The 21,226-nt window shown below is 42.6% G+C and overlaps 1 protein-coding gene across 2 annotated transcripts in view; it reads left to right on the plus strand.

Moving 5' to 3' along the window:
• The window catches only part of LOC122941149 (sodium channel protein type 5 subunit alpha-like), a 245,311-nt gene that overhangs the window by 197,049 nt on the left and 27,036 nt on the right, over window positions 1–21,226 (plus strand). For both annotated transcript variants that reach the window (XM_044298180.1, XM_044298181.1), the window contains one exon: window positions 8,178–8,234. In XM_044298180.1, coding sequence (XP_044154115.1) covers window positions 8,178–8,234 — 57 coding nt within the window. The remainder of the gene's footprint in view (window positions 1–8,177; window positions 8,235–21,226) is intronic.

Consider the following 21,226-nt stretch of genomic DNA (forward strand, 5'->3'; position numbering starts at 1 on the left):
CGCGCAGCCAACCGCTGCGTCTTCCTGACCCCGGGTATAACTGAGTCAGGCGTGGTTCTTGACACCCTCGTGACAGTACCCCCCTCTCTACGAGGGGCCTCCGGACACTCAGGACCAGGTCTCTCAGGATGAGAGGCATGAAAAGCCCGAACTAGCCTGTCGGCGTTTACCTCAGACGCAGGAACCCACATTCTTTCCTCGGGACCGTAACCTCTCCAATGCAACAGATATTGAAGAGAGCGGCAGACCCGACAAGAATGAACAATTTTGGATATCTGAAACTCTAGATTACCATCCACAACAACAGGAGGGGGTGGCAGCGTTGACGGTTCTAGAGGTGGAACATATTTTTTGAGTAACGACTTATGAAAGACGTTATGGATTTTAAAAGTCTGAGGTAGCTCCAGGCGAAAAGCCACAGGGTTGATGATGGCTACAATTTTGTAAGGGCTAATGAACCTAGGACCCAGTTTCCAAGAGGGAACCTTTAATTTAATATTCCTAGTAGACAACCACACATAGTCATTCACTCCTAGGTCCGGACCTGGCGACCGTCTCTTATCAGCCATGCATTTGTATTTACCTCCCATATTTTTCAAGTTAGCTTGCACCTTCTGCCATACCGATGAAAGAGATGACGAAAACCGTTCCTCTTCGGGAACCCCAGAAGACCCCCCCTCTTTGAAAGTACAGAATTGGGGATGAAAACCATATGCACCAAGAAATGGTGACTTGCCAGTGGATTCCTGACGACGATTATTTATGGCAAACTCAGCTAACGGTAAATATGATGACCACAACTCTTGGTTTTCAGACACAAAACATCTTAGAAATGTCTCAAGGTTTTGGTTGGTACGCTCAGTCTGTCCATTCGACTGAGGATGGAAAGCTGAGGAAAACGACAAGTGTACCCCCAAACGGGAAAAAAAAGCTTTCCAAAATTTAGAAATAAACTGGGTACCCCGATCCGAAACAACATCGGAAGGGACCCCGTGAAGCTTCACGATTTCACTGATGAATACCTGAGCAAGAGTCTTAGCATTAGGTAGTGCGGGTAACGCAATGAAGTGTACCATTTTGCTAAACCTGTCCACTACTACCAAAATAACTGTTTTACCCGCAGACAAAGGTAAGTCAGTGATAAAATCCATTGACAGATGTGTCCATGGTCTATTGGGAATGACGAGTGGTAATAGAGACCCTGCAGGACGTGTATGCGAAACTTTTGCACGCGCACAGGTAGAACAAGAAGACACAAAATCCAATACATCCTGACGCAACCTTGGCCACCAAAAACGATGAGACAATAGCTCCAAGGTTGGTTGCTTTACTACCTGGGTGCCCAGCAAGTGCCGAATTATGATGTTCCTTTAATAATTCGAAACGCAGGTTCAACGGTACAAACAATTTCTCTGAGGGGCAAGAGACCGGGGTGTCCCCCTGGGCCTCTAACACCTTCCCCTCCAGAACAGAGTGTACCGCAGAAACAACCACTCCTCTTTGAAGAATGGGTACCGGATCACTCACATTACCCCCTCCAGGGAAACAACGAGATAGTGCATCAGCCTTGGTATTCTTTGCCCCAGGACGATAGGTAATAACAAAGTTAAACCTGGTAAAAAATAGCGACCACCTAGCTTGTCTAGGAGTGAGACGCTTAGCTGATTCGGGGTGGACTGCCCCCTCTAAAAAGTGACGCCATTCTTCAAACGCTAGTTTAATAGCTAATAGTTCCCTATTGCCAATATCGTAGTTCTTTTCTGCTGCAGAAATTTTTTAGAAAAGAAAGCACAAGGACGCCATTTGCCAGGAGATGGACCCTGAGACAGCACCGCCCCCACTCCCACCTCTGACGCATCGACTTCAACAATAAAAGGCTGAGAGACATCAGGTTGTACTAGTACAGGTGCCGAGGTAAACCTCTCTTTTAGAGAGGAAAAAGCAAGTTTAGCGGCGTCAGACCATTTAGAAAAATCAGTCCCCTTCCTAGTCATGTCAGTAAGGGGTTTTACAATAACTGAATCATTTTTAATGAATTTCCTATAGAAATTTGCGAAGCCCAAGAACCGTTGCAGTGCTTTGAAGTTCTCAGGAAGATCCCAATCTAAAATTGCCTGGACCTTCCTAGGATCCATACGGAAACCTGAAGCAGATAAAAAATAACCTAGGAATTGTATCTCCTGAACGGCGAAGACACATTTTTCAATTTTAGCATATAATTTATTCATCCGTAGGACCTGCAGTACTTGTCTGACATGCACCTCATGTGTTCTCAGATCAGACGAATAAATTAAAATATCATCTAGGTATATTACCACAAACCTGCCGATTAGATGACTAAAAATGTCATTAACGAAATGTTGAAAGACAGCAGGAGCATTGGTCAGACCGAAAGGCATAACTAGATTTTCATAATGCCCCTCAGGGGTGTTAAAAGCTGTCTTCCACTCATCCCCCTCCTTGATACGAATCAGATTGTAGGCCCCCCTAAGATCAAGTTTGGAGAACCACCTAGCACCCGCAATCTGGTTAAACAGGTCAGGAATGAGAGGAAGAGGGTATGGGTCTCGGATGGTTATCCGATTTAATTCGCGAAAATCTAGGCAAGGACGCAGACCCCCATCTTTCTTTTTAACGAAGAAAAACCCTGCAGCCACGGGTGAAGAAGAGGGTCTGATGTGTCCCTTAGCCATGCTCTCGGAGATATAATCTTTCATGGCTTGTCTCTCTGGACCCGAAAGATTATATAACCTGGTCTTGGGTAATTTTGCGCCGGGAATAAGGTTAACCGGGCAATCATAAGGACGGTGAGGTGGTAACTTCCGACAACCCTTTTCAGAAAAAACGTCCTCAAAATCCGAAATAAATGTAGGTAGGGTAGTTATGGAGGTGACTAATCAATTGCTATTTAAGCAATTTTCTCTGCAATGCTCACTCCAATCCGATATCTCCCTGGCCTGCCAATCCACCACTGGATTGTGCGCTACCAACCAGGGAAGGCCCAGCACTACCAGAGTGGGAAGCCCCTCCAGAACATAACATGAAAGCATCTCGTTATGGTGGTCCCCTACCCGAAGGTGTAAATTATGAACAATGTGGGTGAGGTTTCTCTGAGACAGAGGAGCAGAATCAATAGCGAATATGGGAATAGGTCTCTGTAGCGTACAGAGAGACAAACCCATAGTGCGGGCAAAATGGGCATCTATCAAATTTACCCCTGCTCCACTGTCTAGAAAGAAAGAAATAGTCTCCGTCTTAACACCAAAAACAATAACCGCTGGCAACACAAATTGCAATGTACATATGGAGGAAACATATACCCCCCGGCTGATATCCTCCACACAGCCTGGGGTTAGTAGTTTTCCGACGGTCTTTTGTTTCTGAGGAAAGAAGGACAGACATTAATGAAATGACCCCTCTCCCCACAAAAAAAACAAACCCCACGCCTACGGCGAACCTCAGGAGGACGGACCTGACGAGTGGTTCCTCCTAGCTGCATAGGCTCATCTAAGTCCGTACAGACTAACTGCTGCTTGGGAGGGGTTACCAATTGCTCCGGTTTTTTCAACCTGTCCCTAAGGCATCTATCTATTCGGATAGAAAGGGACATAACCGCATCAAGGGAAAAGGGGGTCTCGTATAATGCAAGTGCATCCTTAATCCTTTCGGATAACCCAGAGCAGAACTGACTCCTGAGAGCCGGGTCGTTCCATTGGGTATCCGTAGCCCACCTACGGAAGTCAGAGCAATACTCCTCTACCGGCCGCTCTCCTTGTAGGAGTCTCCGTAATCTTGATTCAGCCAGTGCGACTCGGTCAGGGTCGTCATATATGAGACCCAAGGCCCCGAAACACTCATCCACCTGACCGAAGAGCCTGGGAATCAGTGGGTAAAGAGAACGCCCAGGACTGCGGGTCCCCCTGCAACAGGGAAACAATAACCCCCATCCGCTGTTCTTCATTACCAGAGGATTAAGGGCGCAGTTAAAAATATAATTTACAGGCCTCACGGAATGTCAAAAACTTGTCCCTTCCCCCAGAAAATCTGTCAGGGAGAAGGACCTTGGGTTCCGCAACAACCTGGTTACCAGTAGCAACCGCTGGGCTTGCGGTCAGTTGTAATTGCTGCTGTTGCTGGAGGACCGACACCTTCAATCCTGCCACCTCCAAAGACAGGCCATGAAATTGTTTGGACAGAGCAGCAATTGGATCCATACTGGATTCTAAGTAGGTAAAAACATTATTATTATTTTTTTACCTACACAAAATAAGGGCCAGATATAATGTAATGATCGGTGTCACGCACAGGGAGGGAAAAGGGAAAGCCCTGCCCAAGGGAGAGGGAAAGGTGGTGACCCCTGACTCACCTTGCGGCTGGCACCTGACTGCCCTGACGTCCCTAGATGGGTTCCTCACCCGTGCGGCGATCACGTGCCTAAACCCTGGCTTTCCCTAAAATGAGCCCTAGATAGTGAACGGGCCGGTGGGATCGCTAGTCCGCACCACTGACACTAAGAGGGAAACACCAGGAGGACAGACAATACAGACAAACACATAAACCCAGGTGGGCGACCACAGCAGACCACAAAGGTCCAACAGGGATCCGGAGGGTAGCGTTCTGGATCAACAACCAGAGAACGCAGCAACACAGCTCCAGTGGGTCAGTATAGAAGTCCAGGCAGGAAGCTCTATATCTGGCAACCAGAGAAGTGTGAGAGGGGAATATAAGGAGGTTGGGAGTGCTGGACAAGGAACAGCTGAGGAGAAGGAGCTACGGATCCCTGAGTGAGCCAAAAAGGGTTGCAAAGCAAACCCAGAAAGCTACCATAAGGAAACAGCCCTATCTTACATAGAGCGCGCAGCCAACCGCTGCAACTTCCTGACCCCGGGTATAACGGAGTCAGGCGTGGTTCTTGACACCCTCGTGACAGTGTGATGGGGAAAGCGTGCTAGTCTGCAAATGCACTGAAACTGAAAGCTGTAGAAGAAAAACTAATGAATATTTTTAATAAAGGCCAATTAAAACATTATTTTTAGCCCAAAATAAGTAGAATGCAGTAATCAAAAATTACACCTAAAGTTGCCCATAACCTTTGAAGAGTATGCACTTTTGCAACCACTTTTCATTTCTCCAAATGTAACTAAAATACAAAGTGAGTGAGTTTTGCAAGTAGTCTTGGTTAAAAATATCCTACTATCTGTGGGTTACTAAGGAGGGGTAGCAAAGGATGTGGAGTTACATAAGACTGCAATTATAAGCCGTTATATTTTTTATGGTTTGCATAGAACTACTCACAAATTAGGTGCATCAAAGGGCCTTAGCGCAACAGCAAATATGCATCATAAAACTATGTGTGAATCATCAAGCATTTTAAGCTCTATTCAAATTTTTTCTTTTGTTGCTATTTTATGTTTTTTGTTACATTAAAATACTGTGTTTTACTGCAGTACTTGCCAAAAGTACATAAGAACCACAGCAAAGCTGCGGCAAGAAACACACCAAAAACAGCACGTGTGAATGCAGAATAATACAAGTGTTGTTATTCTTATTATGTTTCATTTTACGATTCTTTTTACGAGCAGCAACTTTATTAAAGTTGTGGAGACAATTTATAATGTTTATATGCTTTGCTTGTGTTTTCATTTGTTCTCAAAAACTTTTGTTGTGTTGATTTAAGAACATTTTCTTACATGGGACGTTAAACAATATTCATTTTTGTAACCTTCATACTGTCAGGAGTGCTGTCGGAATGTCTTGTGCATCTTGGCCTGATCACTTCATTGCTGGGATTTTGTAGTCAGTGCTGTAGCCACGCCAGTGATGACATAGTGCCCTAGCAATGCATTATTTACATAGACACAGAATTGGTGCTAATTACTGCAATATGTAAAGTGCAGACATGGTGATACTTTGCTGGCATTTTGACAATGTGTTTTATTTCTTATTGTTCTGTGTTTCTCCCTTGTGACAGGGCACAGCTGTTTCCACTTGAAAACAGAATAGGAGGTTTTGTACATACTTCTTTTTTTTTTTTTTTTGCAGAAGACCTGGCCACCATTGTGAATTCAATATTACATGCTAATATAAAAAGTTTTTGTGATGTGAACCCCAACATTGGGTCAGATATTATGTTCAATCTACAGACAGTTTTTTTTATTGTGATGTATAATTAGACAAGATGTGGTCCTGGGAAAAATTAAAAGTCGGACTGACTAATGCTGAAATCATATTCTGTAGGTGGTGTGCAGAGAACTTCAGCATTGCTTCTTATGCATTGCTGAGGTCTGAAAATATCAGTTGAATAAGGTTACGTTCACAGTTGAGGTTGCCAGATCCAGTAGGCTCTTCTGGCATGGAACACCCTGCCGGAGTTTACCGGATCCGGCATTGCTGGATTCTCCCATTAGAGTCAATAGGGATCTGGTGGGGATCCAGTCATTTTCCAGCATTAATACCGGGTTTTGAGCGCTGCATGCAGTGTCTATTGTCCACCCAAAAACCAGCATTTATGCTGGAACAAGCTACCAGAACAGTCTGACAGATTTGAACCACAACTGTGAATGTACCCTTAGTCCCAAAAGGCATTTATCCCCCAAAACACACATCTTAAAGAGGACCTTTCACCGTTCCTGACATTGTGAACTAAGTATACAGACATGGAGAGCGGCGCCCGGGGATCTCACTGCACTTACTATTATCCCTGGGCGCCGCTCCGTTCTCCCACTATGCCCTCCGGTATCTTCGGTCACTAAGTTATGGTAGGCGGAGTCTGCCCTTGTTCTGCTGTAGCGCTGGCCAATCGCATCGCAGAGCTCACAGCCTGGGAGAAAATAACCTCCCAGGCTGTGAGCTCTGCGCTGCGATTGGCCAGCGCTAGAGCAGAACAAGGGCAGACTCCGCCTACTATAACTTAGTGACCGAAATCTCCGCCTACTATAACTTAGTGACCGAAGATACCGGAGGGCATAGCAGGAGAACGGAGCGGTGCCCAGGGATAATAGTAAGTGCAGTGAGATCCCCGGGCGCCGCTCTCCATGTTTGTATACTTAGTTCACAATGTCAGGATCAGTGAAAGGTCCTCTTTAAATTATATATATACACATATAGTTACAGTATCAAATAATATTTCAACACAAGGACTAAATGTTACCTTCATACAGTGATTAATTGCTTTCTCTATACTTTTTAATGAAGAAAAAGACCAATATTACAGAATACCACTATACAAGACCCAAATTTCTGCCATCACACCATTATCACTACATAGTAGTAATTTCCACACTACAAAATATCAGGTGGTGCCATAAAAAAATAATAATTCTGAGACAGCAGAAGTTAGTTCACAGATTAAGTGGGCAATCTCACAACCGTATTTTTGGTCCGATCCACATTTTTGACCCTTTAGTTTCAGTAGGGCTGGAAAAGATGAGGACAACACACCATGTGCTGTCCGCATCCGTATGTCTGTTCTGCAGCTCTTCAAAAAAAAAAAAAATAGAAGACATCTTATTCTTGTGCATTTTGAGGACAAGAATAGGTAAAGAGCTGGACGTATTGATCTGGAAAATCTGGAAAGCACATGGCGGATAAAAACGGATATGATCACATGAATGCCCCCTAATGGAAAAAATGCATACCCAGTACTCGTCCAGGAATAACTATTATAGTTTACATTAACCCAGTGAGGACACAGCTATTTTTCACCTGAAGGACCAGGCCATTTTGCAGACATGCGTCACTTTATGTGGTAATAACTCTGGAACACTTTTACTTATCCAAGCCATTCTGAGAATGTTTTCTCGTAACACATTATACTTCATGACAGTGGTAAATTTGAGTAGATGTATTTCACCTTTATTTATAAAAAATCCAAAATTTGCAATTGTCTTCCCCATTAAAATGAAAGGCGCGGAGCACGGTACCAAGCACCGCCGTTATATAATGTACAGCACTATGCTTGGTGAGCGGAGAGAAGGCTGCGACGCTCACAGGAGTGCAGGTGCCCTCTCAAACAGCTGATCGGTGGGGGTCCCAGGTGTTAGATCCCCACCGATCAGATACTGATGACCTATCCTGACCCTGCATACAAGCATCAAATGTATCACAAAGCAATAATAGTAGAAAAATACAAGTACGCAATAAAGCCCAATTACATTGAATTTTCTCTCTTGTTGCAGGCTACATTTAAAGGATGGATGGATATCATGTATGCCGCTGTCGACTCACGCCCAATGGTCAGTATATGTTTTGAGAGATCATATTAGCAATTGTGCATTGGCATGGATTTATAAAGAATACATTTATTACTGACATGCTGCATCCGGTGACACATGGTAATTTTTGCATGCAAAAAAGTTTCTCTGTCTATGATGATATTTTTATATGACGATATTTATGGCCCAAATAAGATGTCTTAGCACCGTTTTCAGGAATCATGTGATTGAGATCTCAAATAGCATTGTGTGTGAGCATAATGCTGTGTTCCTACTACCTGCAGAAATTCCAAACATAGTCCACTTTTTTCAACTTTAATGAATTGTCCCATGAAAAATATTCTACAGTTTTCAAACCAGCACTTGGGTCTGAATACTTTTATAATTGCTTGTAATTAAAAATGTAGCATAGCTAAGTTATTCAATGAAATGTATCTGTATAGCGCCACCTGCTTTTTTCTCTTTTTCTTATTTCTTTGTCCGGCTCACTGAGATGGTCGCACATGCTCAGTTTCATCCTTCAACTGTCTCCTGAGCTGTCATAGGGAGAGCATAGACACGCCCCTTGAGCTGGTTAGCTTGATATAAATCTAGCAGAGCAATGAATGGGGAGATCTCTGGATCCATGTGAGGTACAGGGCTGGTTCTAGCTTTGTTAGAAAGAGATTGTCATGTACTATTCAATGTCTGATTATGATTTTTTACATAAGTCATGGGATAACCCCTTTAAAGGGAATGTGTCACCTATAATCTTTTTCTGCCAGTTAAAACCAGATAGCGACATACAGTGGCGGAAATAATTATTTGACCCCTCACTGATTTTGTAAGTTTGTCCAATGACAAAGAAATGAAAAGTCTCAGAACAGTATCATTTCAATGGTAGGTTTATTGTAACAGTGGCAGATAGCACATCAAAAGGAAAATCGAAAAAATAACTTTAAATAAAAGATAGCAACTGATTTGCATTTCATTGAGTGAAATAAGTATTTGAACCCCTACCAACCATTAAGAGTTCTGGCTCCCACAGAGTGGTTAGACACTTCTACTCAATTAGTCACCCTCATTAAGGACACCTGTCTTAACTAGTCACCTGTATAAAAGACACCTGTCCACAGAATCAATCAATCAAGCAGACTCCAAACTCTCCAACATGGGAAAGACCAAAGAGCTGTCCAAGGATGTCAGAGACAAAATTGTAGACCTGCACAAGGCTGGAATGGGCTACAAAACCATTAGCAAGAAGCTGGGAGAGAAGGTGACAACTGTTGGTGCGATTGTTCGAAAATGGAAGGAGCACAAAATGACCATCAATCGACCTCGCTCTGGGGCTCCACGCAAGATCTCACCTCGTGGGGTGTCAATGGTTCTGAGAAAGGTGAAAAAGCATCCTAGAACTACACGGGAGGAGTTAGTTAATGACCTCAAATTAGCAGGGACCACAGTCACCAAGAAAACCATTGGAAACACATTACACCGCAATGGATTAAAATCCTGCAGGGCTCGCAAGGTCCCCCTGCTCAGGAAGGCACATGTGCAGGCCCGTCTGAAGTTTGCCAATGAACACCTGAATGATTCAGAGAGTGACTGGGAGAAGGTGCTGTGGTCTGATGAGACCAAAATAGAGCTCTTTGGCATTAACTCAACTCGCTGTGTTTGGAGGAAGAAAAATGCTGCCTATGACCCCCAAAACACCGTCCCCACCGTCAAGCATGGGGGTGGAAACATTTTGCTTTGGGGGTGTTTTTCTGCTAAGGGCACAGGACAACTTATTCGCATAAACGGGAAAATGGACGGAGCCATGTATCGTGAAATCCTGAGCGACAACCTCCTTCCCTCTGCCAGGAAACTGAAAATGGGTCGTGGATGGGTGTTCCAGCACGACAATGACCCAAAACATACAGCAAAGGCAACAAAGGAGTGGCTCAAGAAGAAGCACATTAAGGTCATGGAGTGGCCTAGTCAGTCTCCGGACCTTAATCCAATCGAAAACCTATGGAGGGAGCTCAAGCTCAGAGTTGCACAGAGACAGCCTCGAAACCTTAGGGATTTAGAGATGATCTGCAAAGAGGAGTGGACCAACATTCCTCCTAAAATGTGCGCAAACTTGGTCATCAATTACAAGAAACGTTTGACCTCTGTGCTTGCAAACAAGGGTTTTTCCACCAAGTATTAAGTCTTTTTTTGTTAGAGGTTTCAAATACTTATTTCACTCAATGAAATGCAAATCAGTTGCTATCTTTTATTTAAAGTTATTTTTTCGATTTTCCTTTTGATGTGCTATCTGCCACTGTTACAATAAACCTACCATTGAAATGATACTGTTCTGAGACTTTTCATTTCTTTGTCATTGGACAAACTTACAAAATCAGTGAGGGGTCAAATAATTATTTCCTCCACTGTATATCCTTTTTTCTAATCTGTTTTTATTTTTGTATGTAAATTTTTTTTGTTCTGTTTCCTGAACATGATTATGGGGCTGCCATCTTGCCTGAGCTGTTCTTAAAGGGGTTGTCTGGGTTTAGAGCTGAACCCGGACATATGCCCATTTTCACCCAGGCAGCCCCTCTGACACGAGCATGCTCCGATGATCTCCTTTACCCTGCGCTAAATGGCACAGGGCAAAGGCATTTTCTGGCATTCCGGTGACGAACCGAGCTCTCTATAGGGCTGCCAGGCGGAGGCTTCTGCCTAGCAGTAAGCCCGGTGACGTCATCGGCACTGATGGGCGGGCTTTAGCGCTGCCCTAGCCTGTAAAACGGCTAGGGCAGCGCTAATGTCCGCCCATCAGAGCCGATGACGTCACCGAACACACTGCTGGGCGTAAGCCTCCACCCGGCAGTGTGTTATTATAAATAAAAGATCGCTTGCCCTGCTAACATCAGGGGGGCTGCTTGGGTGAAACCCGGACAACCCCTTTAACAGCATTTGAATATATACTGTACAGCAGCCACCATGGGCCATAAACAGAATGGACAAGAGGGGACCTCATTGACTTCTGTGGGAGAATTTTCTTGGCATGTCCGGTGCAGAGGTCAGTAGGGAGTAGATAAGCTATGATATCACCTATTGTGAATGGTGGATTATGTGTTATCTACAGTATTCAGAGTTAACATCTGTAATTATAGCCTGTAATGATAAGCAGATAACTGCAGTAAAGTGATCTGTACAAACCAAGAAGTGTATTCATTGATGTTACTTAGGCTACTTTCACACTTGCGTTTTGGCTTTCCTTTTGTGAGATCCGTCATGGGCTCTCAGAAGTGGCCCAAAATGGATTTTGCCCTGTGGCATTCTGAATGGAAAAGGATCCGCTCAGAATGCCTCAGTTTGCCTCCGATTAGTCTCCATTCCGCTCTGGAGGCGGACACCAAAACGCTGATCCGTCCTGACACACAATGTAAGTCAATGGGGATGGATCGGTTTTCTCTGACACAATAGAAAATGGATCCATCCCCCATTGACTTTCAATGGAGTTCATGACGGATCTGTATTGACTATGTTACAGATAATACAAACGGATCCGTTCATGATGGATGCATGCGGTTGTATTACAATGGATCAGTTTTTGCAGATCCATGACGGATCCGCCCAAAACGCGAGTGTGAAAGTAGCCTTACTTATATAGTGCTGACATTTTCTGTAGCCCTTTACAGACATTATCATCACTTGCTGTCCCCAGTGGAGCTCACAATCTGATTCCCTGGCCTATCGGTGTCATTGGAGTGTGGGAGGAAACCGGAGTACCCAGAGAAAACCCACAAACATAGGAAAATGTTTGAAGAACTTTTAAGTGATCGCTTTTTGTGACATGGAAAATTTTAAAATAACTACCAAAAATTTTAAATTTAGAGATATGTTTAACATAAAAACTTAATTTAAAAGACAGGTCATTTTCTGATGACACATTTTCATTAATATATGTTGTTTGGTTGTGTACAGAGGGTGATTTAAAGATAACCCCTTCCAGTTTTCATTGTATTCCACCTAACAGATTAAGAAAAACAGTAACACAAGATTTAATTCAGTTGTAATTTACTGAATGTATTAGTCCGAATGAGATGTGCGAAGATTTGTGTTTTTCCAAGTCTATCATTGTCTTAGCAAGGCCAGTAGACCACCATCACATAGCTACTGTAAACCTCCCTCCCTTTTATAAGGATAAGATTGTCAACTTTAAATGATCCCTTTTTGTTAGAAGGGACGTTTCGGCTATGACTAGCCTTGATAAAGGCTAGTCATAGCCGAAACGTCGCTGTAATTTTTATGCCTTGCTGTGAGGCGTTCGTTTGAATAAAGAGGATTTTCGTGGATATGCTGCTGTGGCCTCCTATCTTTTGCATATACTTCTGGATCACGTTGGATCTGTGACCCCTTGCCCAGCTATTGCAAGACCACTGGACCGCCCTTCATAAGCCGCTTGCTGTGCTGCTCCTGACCCAATTTCTTCTTTTTGTTAGAAGGGTCACCCTTAAATGGGTTCTGCTACTGGAAATCATCTGTAATGCGTGGGAGAAACCTTAAGCAAGTGTTCAGTTTCCCTGCAGCACCTCCACAGGAGAAATAAGGCATTACATGATGACCAATAAAATCAATGGTGTGTCTGTGTAATGCATGGATAAGTTGGGTCCTCCAGAGAAAGAAAAATCAGCTTTTTACTCTGGCTAATTGATAGAGGTCCTAAATGATTTACCAAAATTTCTCTAATAGGGTATTAGAAAAAATATTTTTTTCAGCCACTCAACTCTTTTTAGGTAATCTTCTTCTAAATTCCCACATTACCCCCTGCACATGTATATTGTAATTATTGTAGTAATAGTAGAAGGTTTCATATGTGGTTGTGCGTGATCCCAATAAGCATGGAGTTTGCTTGGGATTCCTCTCACACTCCAAAAAAAAGGCAAAGTGGCTTCCCACAAAATTAACCCTAGAGTGTGTTGGGGGTCGATCCCCTATATGGCAGCCATTGACTTCCCAGCCACACAGTTGTCCCTGTAATTAAAGTGCATTACGAATATTTGTCATTGTTATTTCTTATGATGATCCTCTTGAAAACAAATGGATGTCCATTGTGCGTATTGAAGGCTTAGAAAAGTTGCTGAAATATGAGGCGTTGCTCTTATTAATTCTAATTAATGTGAAACACAGTAATGTTTTGGCATCAGATCCTGAAGCCACATTCCAAAGACTTTTCCTCTAAATAATAAAAAAAAATATTTGACAAGCAAGTGGCATGAGAAATGTAAAACATTAGTAAAACAATTACATTTTCATTTGGTGTCTGTCTGTCGCTCGCCCTTGGTGGTCCTCTACCATTGTGTTCACCTTTCAGTTGGCAGCAGAATTATGACAAAATCCAGAGAGGAAATGCACGTTTGGTTGAAATGGCTACTTACTACGAGAATTGTAATGTTTAATTCTTAATTAGTTAAATCTGTATAAATAAATCATTTTATAATAATGAGCTCGCCCCAACAAGTCCAAATCAACATCTGTTTTCAAGAGGATCATCATAAGAAATAACAATGACAAACATTTGTAATGCGCTTTAATCACAGGGACAACTGTGTGGCTGGGAAGTCAATGGCTGCCATATAGGGGATCGACCCCCAACACACTCTAGGGTTAATTTTGTGGGAAGCCACTTTGCCTTTTTTTTGGAGTGTGAGAGGAATCCCAAGCAAACTCCAGTCAGATTTGAACTCAATTCTCGTAGTAAGTTGCCATTTCAACCAAACGTGCACAGGGGCGGAATTTCCTCTGTGGATTTTGTCATGATTCTGCTGCCAACTGAAAGGTGAACCCGCGGCAAAATCTACAGATGTTGCATGCAGATCTCTCACAGATTTCCCTTGTTTCTCCCTATTTATAAATGGACGTGCTGCAGATTTAAGATCTACACTGGAAGTTCGTTTCGGCATCAGATCCTGAAGCCACATTCCAAAGACTTTTCCTCTAAATAATAAAAAAAAATATTTGACAAGCAAGTGGCATGAGAAATGTAAAACATTAGTAAAACAATTACATTTTCATTTGGTGTCTGTCTGTCGCTCGCCCTCGGTGGTCCTCTACCATTGTGTTCTTAGTGGTAAATGAACTGGCTTCTACATGTCATATACTTCTCTCCCCCAGATTCATGCATGGTTTTAATTAGCTCGATCTATTTTCCAGATGTTGATTTGGACTTGTTGGGGCGAGCTCATTATTATAAAATGATTTATTTATACAGATTTAACTAATTAAGAATTAAACATTACAATTCTCGTAGTAAGTAGCCATTTCAACCAAACGTGCACAGGGGCGGAATTTCCTCTGTGGATTTTGTCATGATTCTGCTGCCAACTGAAAGGTGAACCTGCGGCAAAATCGACATATGTTGCATGCAGATCTCTCACAGATTTCCCTTGTTTCTCCCTATTTATAAATGGACGTGCTGCAGCTTTAAGATCTACACTGGAAGTTAGTTACCACTGCAGGTTGTGGATAGAGTTCTGTGAAATCTCATCCACTTTGCTGGTACTGTAATACACTGTGGATTTTCTGCATGCAATTCTAGGGTGGAAAATCTGCTTCTTGTGAACATAGCCTTAAGGTATTTGCTCATGTATGACTGGGCAAAGAAGGACAGCATTAAGCAAGACTGCCCACTGGATTTCTAAGGCTGGTTTCACACGGGCGTCATGGATTTGGGCCGGATAAGATGTGGGTGCGTCGTGGGAAAATGCAAAATTTTTTCGCTCAAGTGCAAAACATTTTTTATGCGTTTCGCAGACGCGTGAGAAAAATCGGCATGTTTGGGACCAAAACCCGGGTTAGGTGTTGTGTAGATTTTATTATTTTCCCTTATAACATGGTTATAAGGGAAAATAATAGCATTCTTAATACAGAATGCTAAGTAAAATTGGGCTGAAGTGGTTAAAAAAATAAAAATAAATAATATTTAACTCACCTTAATCCACTTGTTCGCGCAGCCCGGCTTCTCTTCTTTCTTCAGGACCTGGGTAAAGGACCTTTGATGACATCACTGCGCTCATCACATGGTCCATCACATGATCCATTCCCATGTTGATGGATCATGTGACGGACCATGTGATGAGCACAGTGATGTCACCACAGGTCCTTTTCCTCCTGCACAGCAAAAAAGAAGACAGAAGAGAAGCCGGGCTGCGCGAAGTGGATTAAGCTGAGTTAAATATATATATATTTTTTTTTAGCCCCTCCAGCACTATTTTACTAAGCATTCTGTATTAAGAATGCTATTATTTTCCCTTATAACCATGTTATAAGGGAAAATAATAAGGATCGGGTCCCCATCCCGATCATCTCCTAGCAACAATGCGTGAAAATCTCACCGCATCCACACTTGCTTGCGGATGCTTGCGATTTTCATGCAACCCCATTCACTTCTATGGGGCCTGCGTTGCGTGAAAAATGCACAAAATAGAGCATGCTGCGATTTTCACAAAACACACAAGTGATGTGTGAAAATTACCGCTCATGTGCACAGCCCCATAGAAATAAATGGGTCCGGATTCAGTGCGGGTGCAATGCGTTCACCTCACGCATCGCACCCGTGCGGAAATCTCGTCTGTGTAAAACAGGCCTAAGGGTGAGTTCCCACATCACCATTTAGCTTTCCATTCTTCTGATCAAAATTTTTTAAAAAATCCGTTATTTTGAGCATCAGTAATACTCTGTTAAAAATAACTGATCCAATTTTTTTTGCATCAGTTTCCATCACTTCCTTCAGATATCAGGTATTTTTGGCAGTGGAAAAAGTACTGCATGTAGGATTTTTTCTTCCGCCAAAAATAACCGCTCTCTGATGGAAGTGACACAAACTGATGCAAACTGATCATAACTGATGCTCAAAATAACGGATCCATTTTTTCTTCCTTTATTTTTCTCTTCTTGTGACGGATCATAAGGATGGAAAGCTAAATGGTAAATGTGAACTCAGCCTAAGGTCTCATGCATACGGCCGTTGCCCGACTGTTCCATGCATTTGGGACAGAAGCATCCAGACGCATTCAACTTGAATGGGTCCGTGATCCGTCCACACGGCAAGAAAATAGAACAAGTACTATTTTTTTTGCTGATCCGAGGCACAGACAGAAACCCCACAGAAGTGCTCCCATGGGGTTCTCTGCCTCTGTTCCGCACCACACCTTCCAGATAGCGGACCCACTGAAATATCGGGCACAGCTGGGCAACAGCCATGTGCATAAGGCCTAAGAATGAGCAGGAATTTCAAGGAATGCATTACAATACTGAATCATTTCTTACAAAACTATCCCTTGTATGACAAGTTCTTAATGCTGATATTTTATAAATGGGTCATTATGTTAAATGCTACATTTGATGCAATCATGCTGCCTGTGCGTGTGATGACTGATAATGAATGTGAACAAAAGTGGAATCCTAGCAAGCAAAATGGATGACCTGCACTAACGTGAACAGAAGACTGTACTGTAGATAAGACAGCAAGAATGTGGGTGAATCTGGCAAAAGAGTATCAAGTGACTTGGTGAATTAGTAGGTTTTCTCCTGTGCATATACAAATGTTTGTTTTTCTTATGTGCATTAAGATTCATTGCTGCTTATTGATTTTTACATTGGGTTTTCAGGAACCGAGCTGTAAATAGCTGAATGTGTATTTAACTTAAGAGTGTTAAATGAACGGCTAAGTAATGAAGCTTCCTTGAAGTGTAATTATCTCTGCCTAGGCCCTTTTCATAACATGCAAAAGTATCCAAACATTTCCTTTGACTAATGTAGGCTTCTACAGTATTTAAAGGGAATGTGTCATCAAAAAAACAACCTATTGTTTAAATCATCTTTTTATGTTAAACATGTCTTGAAATAATTTTTGGGGATGTTATTTAGAATTTTCCATGTCAAAATCTATATAAAAAAAACTATTTTCACATTGGCCACTAAGCCTAATCATAGTCGCCACTGCTTGGTCTGTACAGATAATTTTACTGCAGTTATCTGCTTATCATTAGTGATGAGCGGCAGGGGCAATATTCGAATTTGCGATATTTCACGAATATTTGGGCGAATATTCGCCATATATTCGATAATTCGCGAATTCGTGATCTCCAGATACTATTTTCTTGATTCGCATAAAATTTACGTAAAACATTTGCATTAAAATTGCATAAAGTGGTATTTGATTCGCGATTAAAATTCGCAATTCGAATATTCGTGATCAACACTACTTATCATCACAGGCAGGGTTAGAATGATTTATATGTGTGTGTGTGTGTGTGTATATATCTATATATATATATATATACATACAGTACAGACCAAAAGTTTGGACACACCTTCTCATTCAAATAGTTTTCTTTATTTTCATGACTATGAAAATTGTAGATTTACACTGAAGGCATCAAAACTATGAATTAACACATGTGGAATTATATACATAACAAAAAAGTGTAAAACAACTGAAAATATGTCATATTCTAGGTTCTTCAAAGTAGCCACCTTTTGCTTTGATCACTGCTGTGCACACTCTTGGCATTCTCTTGATGAGCTTCAAGAGGTAGTCACCTGAAATGGTCTTCCAACAGTCTTGAAGGAGTTCCCAGAGATGCTTAGCACTTGTTGGCCCTTTTGCCTTCACTCTGCGGTCCAGCTCACACCAAACCATCTCGATTGGGTTCAGGTCCGGTGACTGTGGAGGCCAGGTCATCTGGCGCAGCACCCCATCACTCTCCTTCATGGTCAAATAGCCCTTACACAGCCTGGAGGTGTGTTTGGGGTCATTGTCCTGTTGAAAAATAAATGATGGTCCAACTAAACGCAAACCAGATGGAATAGCATGCCGCTGCAAGATGCTGTGGTAGCCATGCTGGTTCAGTATGCCTTCAATTTTTAATAAACCCCCAGCAGTGTCACCAGCAAAGCACCCCCACACCATCACACCTCCTCCTCCATGCTTCACGGTGGGAACCAGGCATGTAGAATCCATCCGTTCACCTTTTCTGCATCGCACAAAGACACGGTGGTTGGAACCAAAGATCTCAAATTTGGACTCATCAGACCAAAGCACAGATTTCCACTGGTCTAATGTTCATTCCTTGTGTTCTTTAGCCCAAACAAGTCTCTTCTGCTTGTTGCCTGTCCTTAGCAGTGGTTTCCTAGCAGATATTCTACCATGAAGGCCTGATTCACACAGTCTCCTCTTAACAGTTGTTCTAGAGATGTGTCTGCTGCTAGAACTCTGTGTGGCATTGACCTGGTCTCTACTCTGAGCTGCTGTTAATCTGCGATTTCTGGGGCTGGTGACTCGGATAAACGTATTCTCCGCAGCAGAGGTGACTCTTGGTCTTCCTTTCCTGGGGCGGTCCGCATGTGAGCCAGTTTCTTTGTAGTGCTTGATGGTTTTTGTGACTGCACTTGGGGACACTTTCAAAGTTTTACCAATTTTTCGGACTGACTGACCTTCATTTCTTAAAGTAATGATGGCCACTCGTTTTTCTTTACTTAGCTGCTTTTTTCTTGCCATAATACAAATTCTAACAGTCTATTCAGTAGGACTATCAGCTGTGTATCGACCTGACTTCTCCACAACGCAACTGATGGGCCCAACCCCATTTATAAGTCAAGAAATCCCACTTATTAAACCTGACAGGGCACACCTGTGAAGTGAAAACCATTTCAGGTGACTACCTCTTGAAGCTCATCAAGAGAATGCCAAGAGTGTGCAAAGCAGTAATGAAAGCAAAAGGTGGCTACTTTGAAGAACCTAGAATATGACATATTTTCAGTTGTTTCACAATTTTTTGTTATGTATATAATTCCACATGTGTTAATTCATAGTTTTGATGCCTTCAGTGTGAATCTGCAATTTTCATAGTCATGAAAATAATGAAAACTCTTTGAATGAGAAGGTGTGTCCAAACTTTTGGTCTGTACTGTATATATATACAGTGCTGCCCATAATTATTCATACCCCTGGCAAATTTTGACTTAAAGTTACTTTTATTCAACCAGCAAGTAATTTTTTGACGGGAAATGACATAGGTGTCTCCCAAAAGTTAATGAGACGATGTACAAGAGGCATTATTGTGGAAAAAAAACATTTCTCAGCTTTTATTTACATTTGAGCAAAAAGTGTCCAGTCCAAAATTATTCATACTCTCCTCAATAATCAATAGAAAAGCCTTTGAAACGTATGAAGTGCGTGTAATTATATTTCACTACATCACAGAAACAACTGAAACAAAGATCTAAAAGCAGTTTAGCAGCAAACTTTGTGAAAACTAATATTTGTGTCATTCTCGAAACTTTGGGCCACGACTGTGTGTATATATATATATATATATATATATGAAAAGAAGGACGTATATATGTGTGTATGTTCCGCGATCACTCAAAATTGCAACCATCGACTTCAACGAAACTTGAATACTGACTCTTTGCATTTATGCAAAGAGTCAGTATTTGCAGTGTTGGCCCTTCTTTTTCAGGACCTCTGCAATTCGACTGGGCATGCTCTCAATCAACTTCTGGGCCAATTCCTGACTGATAGCAACTAGAGTTGAGCGAACACCTGGATGTTCGGGTTCGAGAAGTTCGGCCGAACATCCCGGAAATGTTCGGGTTCGGGATCCGAACCCGATCCGAACTTCGTCCCGAACCCGAACCCCATTGAAGTCAATGGGGACCCGAACTTTTCGGCACTAAAAAGGCTGTAAAACAGCCCAGGAAAGAGCTAGAGGGCTGCAAAAGGCAGCAACATGTAGGTAAATCCCCTGCAAACAAATGTGGATAGGGAAATGAATTAAAATAAAATTAAATAAATAAAAATTAACCAAAATCAATTGGAGAGAGGTTCCATAGCAGAGAATCTGGCTTCCCGTCACCCACCACTGGAACAGTCCATTCTCAGATATTTAGGCCCCGGCACCCAGGCAGAGGAGAGAGGTCCCGTAACAGAGAATCTGTCTTCATGTCAGCAGAGAATTAGTCTGCATGTCATAGCAGAGAATGAGGCTTCACGTCAGCCACCACTGCAACAGTCCATTGGCATATATTTAGGCCCAGCACACACACAGGCAGAGGAGAGAGGTCCCGTAACAGAGAATCTGGCTTCATGTCAGCAGAGAATCAGTCTGCATGTCATAGCAGAGAATCAGGCTTCACGTCAGCCACCACTGCAACAGTCCATTGTCATAAATTTAGGCCCAGCACCCAGGCAGAGGAGAGAGGTCCCGTAACAGAGAATCTGGCTTCATGTCAGCAGAGAATCAGTCTTCATATCATAGCAGAGAATCAGGCTTCACGTCACCCACCACTGTAAGAGTCAATTTTCATAAATTTAGGCCCAGAACCCAGGCAGAGGAGAAAGGTCCCGTAACAGACAATCTGGCTTCATGTCAGCAGAGAATCAGTCTTCATATCATAGCAGAGAATCAGGCTTCACGTCACCCACCACTGTAAGAGTCAATTTTCATAAATTTAGGCCCAGAACCCAGGCAGAGGAGAAAGGTCCCGTAACAGACAATCTGGCTTCATGTCAGCAGAGAATCAGTCTTCATATCATAGCAGAGAATCAGGCTTCACGTCACCCACCACTGTAAGAGTCAATTTTCATAAATTTAGGCCCAGAACCCAGGCAGAGGAGAAAGGTCCCGTAACAGACAATCTGGCTTCATGTCAGCAGAGAATCAGTCTTCATATCATAGCAGAGAATCAGGCTTCACGTCACCCACCACTGTAAGAGTCAATTTTCATAAATTTAGGCCCAGAACCCAGGCAGAGGAGAAAGGTCCCGTAACAGACAATCTGGCTTCATGTCAGCAGAGAATCAGTCTTCATATCATAGCAGAGAATCAGGCTTCACGTCACCCACCACTGTAAGAGTCAATTTTCATAAATTTAGGCCCAGAACCCAGGCAGAGGAGAAAGGTCCCGTAACAGACAATCTGGCTTCATGTCAGCAGAGAATCAGTCTTCATATCATAGCAGAGAATCAGGCTTCACGTCACCCACCACTGTAA

Source organism: Bufo gargarizans, chromosome 6 (genome assembly GCF_014858855.1).
Source record: "Bufo gargarizans isolate SCDJY-AF-19 chromosome 6, ASM1485885v1, whole genome shotgun sequence".
Classification (NCBI taxonomy): domain Eukaryota; kingdom Metazoa; phylum Chordata; class Amphibia; order Anura; family Bufonidae; genus Bufo; species Bufo gargarizans.